This window comes from Anarrhichthys ocellatus, unplaced genomic scaffold (assembly GCF_004355925.1).
Source record: "Anarrhichthys ocellatus isolate YVR2014 unplaced genomic scaffold, GSC_Weel_1.0 scaffold15, whole genome shotgun sequence".
Lineage (NCBI taxonomy): Eukaryota > Metazoa > Chordata > Actinopteri > Perciformes > Anarhichadidae > Anarrhichthys > Anarrhichthys ocellatus.
Genome location: NW_022280045.1, coordinates 2,809,360 through 2,820,172, shown reverse-complemented (window position 1 = coordinate 2,820,172; position 10,813 = coordinate 2,809,360). Strand labels below are relative to the sequence as shown.

Sequence of the window (10,813 nt, the reverse complement as noted above, 5' to 3'; positions counted from 1 at the left end):
CACACACACACACACACACACACACACACACACACACACACACACACCAGGAGTCCTTAATCTCCATATTATAATCTTAATTCCCGTTTTGCTAATGGATTTACAACACAAGAGGTGTAGTTCACACTATACTGTAACCAGCCAACCAATAGACACAGTCTAAGGATTTCAGTTTGGTATTTTGACAAAGTGCCAATTTCAAATGAATTGGTAATGAGGGAAAAAAAAAAAGAGTGAGACGGATTCATGATCTCAGTTCTTAATTTAGGTGTTGCATTACAGTGAAACACAAAAGAGCGACTGCTGTGTTAAAATGGTTAAACCCACAATCTTTTTCTTAACAGCTTGACTTTGAGCGCCACCATATCAAACTAATCCTCAATGTAATTTAATCTTTCCCTCTCCGTGCTCTTACTTTGACAGAATTTATGACATTGTGAAATGATTTCAGCAAAAAGATGCAATTAGCAGTGTCGCGCTCAGCACCACTTCAAACATGCTCAATTTCACACTTGAATCCATAAGAATGACTTCCGCATATTGATGAATAGCTCTCGCCAGCAACATACTAGAAACATCAGATGACATCCAGTCCATGCCAAACTTCAAACACTTAACACTGCAGTAAGTCATCAGGGACCAGCCCACGGCATACACAGACAGCTGTTTAGCTGACAATAACAAAAACAAAACACAGATACAGGAAGAAACTAAAAGAACAATTGCTTTGTTTGTACCTGTGCAGATACTGGACGAGTATGCTGTCACCGTCTCCCCTTTCTCCTGTGCTCGGATGCTCTGACATGTGGAAGTGTGCCTGCAAGCGTGTATTTTCACTGTGTGAGGGTTAATGCATGCATCGCCAGCTGAGCCTGTGAATATGCTCGCGCTTCAGTTGCTTTGCTCAATGCACAGCCTTTCCCCCAGAGCGGGAGTGTGTGGATCCAAGTCCAGGGGTGTCTGTGTGTGTGTGTGTGTGCGTGTCTACGCTGATCTGCAAGCTGAATGCAGACCTAAGCATAAAAGCGGATCTTGCCTGTGTCCTTCCACAGTGTTCCATTGCCCCCCCCCCCACCCACACCCACAGCACAGCCATTGGGACAGGGACACACACAAACTTCAAACCTGATTGGTATGAATTAACTAACATAAAGAGGAGGAGCTTTGGGATTTTGTAATCATTCAATATTATCTATTCAGCCAATAGGAGCACAGCACGTGGGTGAGGGTACGGGAATCAATGAGAAGAATATTCATACATGCTCAGTTGGTTGCAGCTAATCGAAAAAGAAAACTTGCCTCCAAAACAATGAAATCAAGTGCGAGATTGCCGAGAACTAGATTTTAGCAAAGTTTCAAATTGCATACTTTTTACTTTAAGTACATACTGCAGCTACCCTTACATAGTATTTACTGTTGTATGCACTACTTCGTCATAACATTGCTCTTTAGATTGTGATTGTGGGTCAGAATAGCCCAAAAAAACTTGCTGACTTGCAAACCGAAATGTGACCGGATGCAGTAGGACATCCTGGCATTTTTGGCATACTGCGTCTGACATATATAATAATGTACTGGGACATACTAAATCTTTTTCTGGCATACAAAATATGGTAGTATGGGTAGAGGATCGCACAGTAGATCCAATTTAAATGTCAAATTTCTGCATCACAAGAGCAACAATGTTCACACATTCATAACAAACATCACAATAATACAGTGTTTAATAACACAATATACCACGTTTTTATGGTTCTGTTAGGAATGGTATGATGGTGGACAATATAGCCCAAAGGCTACTGCATTTTGTGTGGCGTTTGTTGGATTGCTCAACATGCTGATACAGGCTTGATAAAGATAATGAAGATATTTCCTACCTCCTCCTGTTTTGACAGCAGTTCAAGGCACAGATGGAGAGCAGCACAGGTTTCACTGGAGAGCTCACTGGTCTCTTTGGCTTTCAGTAACAGAGGGGCAGCCAGCGCTTTTGAAAAACATATATACATATGTTCAATGCATGTGTATAAATTGGGCTGCAACTAAAGTTTATTCTTTAAAATTGATTAATTTGATGACTATATTTTTAAACAGTGAACACTGGATTGACAACAGTGATACGTGCCCAATTCCAGGACTCCTACCACAATTCTCCTCATTCTTCACCATCGATAGAAATATCGACGCTTCACTCTCCAATTTCTGCTGGGAAGCGCTGGCTGCCTGAAAGGGCACAGGACGAGAGAGACACTTACACATTGAACCCTCCTTCCTCCCTAAATAGCACTTCCTTCCTACTGTCAGCTAATAAAATACCTCATTAAAAAAGGGTCTAAACTTAATCTTACCTGAAGGGCTTGTGACAGATTCCTCACTGTCACGTCACCGTCACCGTCAGGATGGCTGATAATCTGTTCCTCGGTGCAGTGGCATGTGCTATAGGACGAATGTGCCTCAAAGGCATCCAACCATCTCTGTGTGGACAAATATCAGAAACATCTAATGTCGTCCCACCCTTGCAGATACTCTGACTGTCAAATCAGTCAGGTTGTTCAGGGAAGGGGTGAAGCAACAGCATAGAAGGTGAATCTTATCTCACTTTTCTTGTTGCCACTGAATTTGTCTTTGAGGAGACCTTAAAATGATGTACAGTGTCATCAAAGCACCTGAGCATGAAGAAGCAATGATCCCATGGTTTGACCTAGGACGAGAGAATTAAATGACTTACAGTCACGCTTGCTGCACTAGATGTCAAACATCAGCATCTCAAGTACGATGTAATCACAACTGAAAGATCGGAGGACGACCACGTATAGTCGTGAAGGTTAATCAATTACAATGAGCCTGTAATGTCTCGTACCTACCATGCAGTAGGCTTGTGTTAGGGACTTACAGCCCTGTTTTCTGGCACCAGCCATTGCATCTGCCCTGTGTAGAGAAACAGATGAGAGAGCACATAAGTAATGTACATACAGTACAGAAGTAGCCACTTTTTAAATTGACTGTTTTCACTGAAAGCTTGAAGAACTAATCTTGATGCCTCCATCTCAAACAAGAAATATTTGCAGGAAACGGGATTCAGCTGACGAGGCATCGTCTGGTTGGCTTTTTTTAATGGACATCAAATGTTGAGTGATGGAGTAGCAAGAAAGAAACTTCTACCCTGACAAACAGCCTGCATACAGATTAGGAAGACGGCATACATACAAAGTTATCTCACTGTTTGGGATACCAGGAGAGAGTTCCATCCTCAATGATCACCCAGTGGGAGCGCCATCCAAAAAAGCGTGAACTCTGTCACAGACACATGAAGTCCAGAACAGACAAACTATGTATAAATAGAACATATTGTAAATATATCAAGAAATATTATTATTATTATTAATATTATTCCAAAATAAACGTCAGCATTCACAGATAACACTTAAAGACATGAAATACAAACCACAGTACAATAACGGATAAAGGCTCTGAAGGGAAAAAAGTAAAGTCTGGACGAGTCTGAACAAAAACATTGCCTGACATATTAAGAGTAGAAAAGAATACACTTCAACATCTGTGTACCTTCCAAAGATGGCCTTCAATCTTCTGCACCCCGCTGCTCTCATCCTTTGTGGGGGAAAAGAACAATGATTCTCAGACTTGTGTACAGACACAGCCTGATTGACAGTGTTTGAAGGGTTTTTGAGATCAGAAATACTAAGCTCAGTTCTAACTTCGGACGGTGGCTCAGAGTGGAAGGAGCTTTGTGGGTGTGACTTTTTGGCCGTGTCATCACCCTTCATATCTAGAATTGTTTACAAGTTCTTTATAGAGGTAGCCTCTTAATTTTGCTCTCAAAGTGCACCAGGGACACTTGGTGTTATATTTATCTTTTAAAAATGTAAGAATTATGTCCTCAATGTTTTTTGTTTTTTTTCTCATTTGATATGAATACGAGTACCTTTGAAGGTGTATCAGAGTTTGCATAATACTGATACTGCCCATAGATAAAGGAGTGATGATAATACAGCATGTGCTTGGAATTCCTTAAATATAGCTATTCGGTGTTCCAAACAATAGAACGATCATAACATACTTGACTTGGACTTGTGACCAAACAATTGAGACTTCACTTGGACTCTAGCTATACGATTTGAGACTTGACTTGGATTTGCAAAACGCTTCTCTGGCTGGGACTAGCATATGACGAGTTATGAAGAAGTAGGTGGGCTGCGGTGACTAAGCTGTAGTGGGTCAGGACCAGTGTGGTTGGTCACGATGTACTTATAGAACTAACCTTCGTTTTGTGTATTACAGTGAAACCTGCATAGTATCAGGAGGTAAATAATATATCTTTTACTTTACTTAATAGCTAGTGCCTTTCTTTAATTTCCACCATGACTGTGCAAAGCTCTAAATTGAAGCTGTGCCAGGCTTATCAGTCATCCAATAAGAGCTGGACTCTGAAGGACCGCTGGCTTCCAAGGTGTTTTCTGCAGTCACTGGGCCTCAAGGGAACATGGATAGTGAAAAGAGAAGATGCAGACACACAGCTGCGTGCACCTATATTTGGGACAGTTCTTTTTCCAAAAAGAGAAAATGCCTGAAACATCCACTCTGTGATTTAGGTGCTAGACACAAAAACAGTTGACATTTAGTACAAAAAGAAAGTGATTAAATCAAAGAGAGTCCAAAACTGGATTTTTTTTTTTAATCTCCTGGGAAACATGAATAAACTTCATTAAAATCTGTTCATTAGATTTCCCGAGCTACCCAATGGGGGGGGGGGGGCGATAGTGGAGAGGCCAAAGGATCACCAAAATAATTAGGAATCATCCTCTGTGGACCAGGACACAAATACCAAACTTAAAAGCAATCCGGTGTAGAGTTGATGGTTTAGTTCAATAGACTGACTTAATACACTGACTCATAGTTCAAGCACTCTTTTTTTCATTTTTTTCAAAAATAAGGAGACGGGAAAATGAGCTATTGTACCGTGATTCATGTACCAACCACACATAATGACAGGGGTGATAATAAATGACTTATCTGCTCTTACTTTGTCTTGATAGGCTGCTAGAGTCGGTCTCAGGTCATCGCTGCGGACCAGGTCTAACGCTGTCTGGTCTGCAAAACAATCAGCCAAACAATAAACCACCATATAATACCCAGGATCAAAAATAGCAGAAAGAAACCTCAGTATCTATAAGAACGTACTCCTTAAAAACAAATTGTGAGTCTAAATTCACGATTGCAAACAAATTAGTCAGAATAATAAAAGGGTGACGTTCAAAGTTAAGTGACATACCATTGTTGTTTTTAGTACTGGGGCTGGCTCCAGACTTGAGCAACTTAATAATGCACTGCTTCTGCCCCCTGTAGGCTGCACAGTGTAAGGGCGTGTTCCCAACCCGGTCCCTGCAGTGAATATCTGGAGCTTCTTTTCCACTGAGCTGAAGAACAGAAGACAACTTAACAAAGCAGAAGACACAGACAATAACCTCTTTTACACATCTACCTGCAGTGGGAACTCATCTACATAGAAGTAGTCTTTAAGTCAGAAAGATGCTGTCGAAGTGTTATGTATTCAGCTAAATTCATAGAAAGGTCAGAGGCGAACCAGTTTAGACAGAGTGGTGATGTCCCCCTCTCTGGCTGCTTCCAGGAGCTTCTCCTCCCGCCGCCTTGTCTCTCTTCTCTCTGCAGCTGCACAAATCAAACACTTACTGAGAACATGAGCCGCTGATCTACAGTATTGAGAAGCAATCAGCAATTAACAAAAAAAATAAATAAAAACTCCCATCATTTCATACCCTCCAGCATTGTTTTGACTTCATCATCCTCTGTGACATCTTTTGGGATTTCAGCAGTTCCGTTGATTATGTTGGAACAGGCGTCGTACCGCAGCAGCAACAGAACGATCTCCTGAAGCAAGGAAAAAATAAAAATCTGACCATCAACTGTCATCAATCAAAAGCGTCAATGTCTGTGAAAGTGACTCCAGATGAAATTAGTTTGGCAGACAGCAACTGTCATTCATTATAATAGGCCTGAATGAGCAGGGAAGGAATGGTTTGGTGTTTTTCTTTACCTTTCTTCCAGTATATGCGGCTTTGTGTAGAGGTGTGTCACCCATGTTATTCTGCAAATTTGCATCGGCACCTGCCTGCAAAAATATATTAATAAGCAGATTTCCCTGGCTGCAAATATGCACTGGACATATACAGAGTAATATGAACAACTGGCACCTTGAGTAACTCCTCCACAGCATCCCTGTGTCCAAAGTAACAGGCCAGATGGAGGGGGGTCCATCCTGAGCTGGCTTTAGACTTTGCTACAGGGACAGAAAGGAACATGAGAGCTCTCCTCGCGCGCGCACCTGAGGTCCTTCAAGTCGGCGCGTAATGGCGACTTCACTTACATCTGCAGTTGACGTTGAGAGAGCTGCTTTGGTTGATTCTCGACTCAAGGAGCCTCTGCATATCAGCACAGTTTCCCTCTTTAGCACAGAGTAAAAGCTTTGCCTCAAGTGTGTCTGCCTCCATAACCACTTCACTTCATTTGGACCAATAATAAAGCGAATGCCTGTCCAAGATACAGTGGGGACAACAAGCGTATTATTAGACGGAGACGAATACAACAAGAGAAGGTGAATATAGCTCATCGGTTGCATGTTGACGTGACGTCTTTAGGACCGAATTTATCTAATTGTTTGCTGGTAATTAACTGAACGTTAGCGCGCGCGTCTTATTTCTTTCTTTTAGCTTGAGTGTGGAGGGGAAAGTGATTTTAAAACCGCGCAACACAACATTCCCAAAGGGACGAAACACTGAGTAGCAAGTTAACTTAGTTTGCTAACTAACATGAACTGAAATGAAGTAAGGATTTTCAACTCTTACTTGACCCAACTATCCAGCCAGAGTCGAGGGACCCAAAACTGCACAGCCGAAATCTGATCATGTCTACCAGCTGACACATACGTTGGTGGCCATCACGTGACCAGGCAGCCGCTAAAGAGGTGAGCAGGGACTATATATAAGTCCACCCCTCAGACAGTTCAGTGTCCCCCTCAACCACACACAAGCAAGCAAGCAAACAAATACTATACAGCAATAAATAAATCATTTATAAAGTATTCGTAAAAAGCATGGGTGGGTTGTGATCATTTTGGGTTACCTTATAAATAATGGTAGCCTATTGTATCTTAACCATATAAAATATACTTCCCTTTGGTCCCTTGAAAATACTTTTCCAATTCTGTGCCACATTTCAGCTACATTAGAAATAAAATACTCCAACGTGTCAATATGGGATTCTAGGAATTTCGTTGGTCTTGACTTTACGGTGCTGAAGAACCCCTCACTGAAACCTAATTATTCTTTTGTACACTATATGGAAGTATTTGCTGCACCAGGTAATGTCAGTACAAGTTGGATTGTCTCAGATTCTGTCAGAGAGACAGTAAGGATGTTTGGGTAAAAGCCCCACAGAAACCCTCACATCAAAGCCACATTTGAACCCTCTACCCTAATTGTATCTTACTTGTGTTTGAAAGGTCATCCCTCCTGGATACTTTGAGCTCTATTCTATGTAGAACATAGCTTCAGACATTTTTGTGGTAAAGGTCAGTTCTGAGTGTGTGGCTTTGAAGGCCCTTCTTACTTCAAGCAGTTATGTACCCTGAGGAAGGTGCATCTGGCAGAGAGGGTTATGGGACGTCATAATAAAAGTACAATAGGTGTCAGCGAGGACTTCAAAGACGAGTTAGCACCTGTGAGAAGAGAGATTCTGTTTTTCAGGAACCTCGATGATAGACCAGGCTAATACCCCGTAGAGCTGCAAAGGGATAGACAAAATAAGATAAACACCCCATGGGATAGGACTTAAATGCTGAAGCAACTAAATCACTTTTCCAAACAATGCTGCAGCGGATTGAGTTTAGATAGTAACAGCAGAAAAAATGAGAGGAAAAGAAGTCTGTAAATCAGCCCTATGTGAGTTTATAAAGTCTCATGAGATAACCAACAGAGCTCAAAACAGGCCAACACAGTGGTACCTAAATTGTAGATGCATCTGTCAGAACACACAAGGAATTAAGGGAAACAGGTCTAGTAAATTATGCCAAACAAAGACAAACTGCTCTGACAAAGACGGAACTAAACAAACAACAACCATCTTTGTAGCAAATGTTTGCAAATGTAATGTAGTTAATTCAATGTGTAAGTACTTATTCATAAAGGGTTTTCACAATTTTGCCAACCAGGCCCCACATTCACTACTAAAAACGTAGAGGTGGTGGTTTTGCTAAAAGCACTCATTGACGAAAACAGCAATGTTTGGCCTTGGCGGTTCAATGAATCATTGTGTTTTTATAATACTATAGGTCTATTGGTCTTGGCTATTAAGGAGAAAATGTGCTCAATCTTAGCTCTCTAATTTATTTACACAGACAAGGTCATGTGGACCGCACAATGCTCGGGGAAGAAAAAAGACTTTTAAATTTTAATGAACATATCTGCTTGTTGGTTCTAATTAGCGCCAGGCTCTACATACAGTTATAATGCTGTTGATTGAAAGGAGTGCCTGCTTATATCAATGGAGAGATGCATTATGGGTGAAAGGTGGTCTTTTCGACCCATTAGCTGATCAGGATTGACGTCACACTCCAGGGATGTGTGTTTTTCTTTTGTTTTTTTTAATTTTGCACACACATGAGCTCACTGCATGTGTGTGGAGAGGTCAAGAGGAAGCCACAGACCTCTACAACGACCTACCTTTAGCTTAAGGAGATAAACAAAGAATAATAAAAAAGGAAAAGACAAAATGACCAAAAAGAAAACTAAGCTAACATAATTGTATATATATATATATATATATTAACGATGATGGTACCAAAAAGGGCAAGAACATATATCTATATATGAACACATATAGCTGATGAATGCATCATATACTGAAAGAATGTTAATTTTCCTGAAAAGTGAAACAGAGGCCTCGTTAGAGTTTGTGAAAGTTGTCAATGTTTTAAATAGTTTTTTGCAGCAAACAGAGATTTTGAAGATTGGAAGGGTTTGTATTTGACTAAACAATATTAAACAGGGATAAATCGTGGAATATCAAGTTATTAAACAAGAGACATTTATGGGACTTTGTAGTTTACAAAGGATTTTTACAATTTAATTTGTCATCAACTTAAAAAAAAGGTAGTGGTCTTATTGCAATAACGGCTTCCTAGTGGTAAAAACTTCAATACAACCTTCTCAGTGGCAGTTTTCTCTGTTTGTTCTTCAGAACAGAAGCCTCTACATTTATTTGTCAACATATATTAGTCAGCCCGTATTATTGGTTATATATTTAATTATAATGGGTGGGAAGTTATGGAAACACTGCTGCAGACATTAATCAAAGCATATTCATCAAATCAGGTCTGGTGAGGCAAAGAAGCACACTGGGCTAGTTCTCACTAATTAGCATGGCAATTATTGTAAGCTGTCACAGTTCTTAAGCAACGGGGTGGACTGCGTGTGCTCCAGAGCGTAATCCCTCACAAATTACAAGATAATGGAGGCAAAGAGAGGCCACTGCTTCAAAAGGAACCAGGAGATAGAATCCCCAGCGGGGACATTTTAGGGACAGGCAGCGAGAGAGACAGCGAGTGAGGGAAAGGTAGGGGGAAAGAAGTACAGAGAAGATTTCCTTCACATAGAGCTGTCTGAATATAGGAGAGGCTTATTTGACTGCATAACGTGATTGGCTTCAAAGGAATCAAGTCTGATAAGTGTGTTCTTCTTTTGACACGTTATGCTTTTCTTTAGGCCTGTAGTTGTAAAACGTGTGTGGAAGTTAATGGCCAGTGAATCACTTCTGCTTCCACTTTATTTCTTGTGGTACAGCATGAGCTCTGTGGCCGGTTCGCCCACTAACCACGGATCAATAGTCTTTCTCTCTCCTTGAGTCCAACATGCGGAGTGCTTACCTGTGGTGCACAACACACCATGAAAATCAAAGTAAGATTTGCCAGTTCTAATGCTTCTTTTCGTGTGTGTCATAGGCGTTCTTCGAAGCTGAATTCTGTGCACGTACGAGAAAAGATGATTGCAGAGAAGGCCGACAGCACTTTGCAGTATAACAGTCTACTGCATGTCTGATATACAGTATGTTATTGTGCTGCCATTATACATTCAGCATGATAGGATGCACAATTTGACTTTACTGGTTGTTTTTGTTGTGCCCTATCTTTAAACACCCTGCACACCCACAGGTGTTTCCACTAATTAGACTCATGCTGAAGTTGGGTGGAGCCTCGCTGTAATTACATGAGGTCGCCAACCCTCATGAACCAATAAGAATGATCAAGGTGCGGTCTCTCGCTCTCCCTCTGTGTGAGTTGTTATCCAAGCTCCTCTGTGCTTTGTTAGATAGCCAGTTTGGCCGCGTGTGCCTTTTAGTGCACGTGCATGTTTGTGTGTCTTACTGGCTAGCTAATGGCCGCCGCTCTGCACTGCGCTCATACGACGGTTACAGCTGATAACGCCATCACCGACCAACAGCGTCGTTACAGGAGCGTAGCGGCCACCCGTTACTGCTCATGTTGAGAGCCGTGTTGAGGCAATCCCTCAGTCATTCCTCTGGAATCCTTACAGAGCTCTTATGATATCGAAACTCTCACTTCAAATATGACTCATCTCTCAAGAGCATTGCCTCCTCTTTCAATGAACCCCAGTGGATCATCAGGCTAAGCTATTATTCTCACAGGGTTATTGTCAATAGCATTGATACAAGCATTTATATTCATGAGGAATATGATTGTAAAGTAATTGCTGTGTTAGTGCCT

At 41.2% G+C, this 10,813-nt stretch overlaps 1 protein-coding gene across 1 annotated transcript in view; it reads right to left on the bottom strand.

The window, feature by feature from the left end:
- Positions 1–6,558, bottom strand: part of LOC116387416 (oxysterol-binding protein-related protein 1-like) — a 22,613-nt gene extending 16,055 nt beyond the window's left edge. Inside the window, exons 1-14 of the mRNA XM_031854464.1 lie at positions 6,401–6,558; positions 6,228–6,313; positions 6,071–6,145; positions 5,793–5,904; positions 5,600–5,685; positions 5,288–5,432; positions 5,039–5,106; positions 3,562–3,606; positions 3,218–3,291; positions 2,862–2,925; positions 2,597–2,698; positions 2,346–2,471; positions 2,142–2,220; positions 1,878–1,984 (exon numbers count right to left, since the gene is read on the bottom strand). Of these exons, the coding sequence (XP_031710324.1) occupies positions 1,878–1,984; positions 2,142–2,220; positions 2,346–2,471; positions 2,597–2,698; positions 2,862–2,925; positions 3,218–3,291; positions 3,562–3,606; positions 5,039–5,106; positions 5,288–5,432; positions 5,600–5,685; positions 5,793–5,904; positions 6,071–6,145; positions 6,228–6,313; positions 6,401–6,524 (1,293 nt within the window). The 5' untranslated portion in view covers positions 6,525–6,558. The remainder of the gene's footprint in view (positions 1–1,877; positions 1,985–2,141; positions 2,221–2,345; positions 2,472–2,596; positions 2,699–2,861; positions 2,926–3,217; positions 3,292–3,561; positions 3,607–5,038; positions 5,107–5,287; positions 5,433–5,599; positions 5,686–5,792; positions 5,905–6,070; positions 6,146–6,227; positions 6,314–6,400) is intronic.
- Between the last annotated feature and the right edge of the window lie 4,255 nt (positions 6,559–10,813).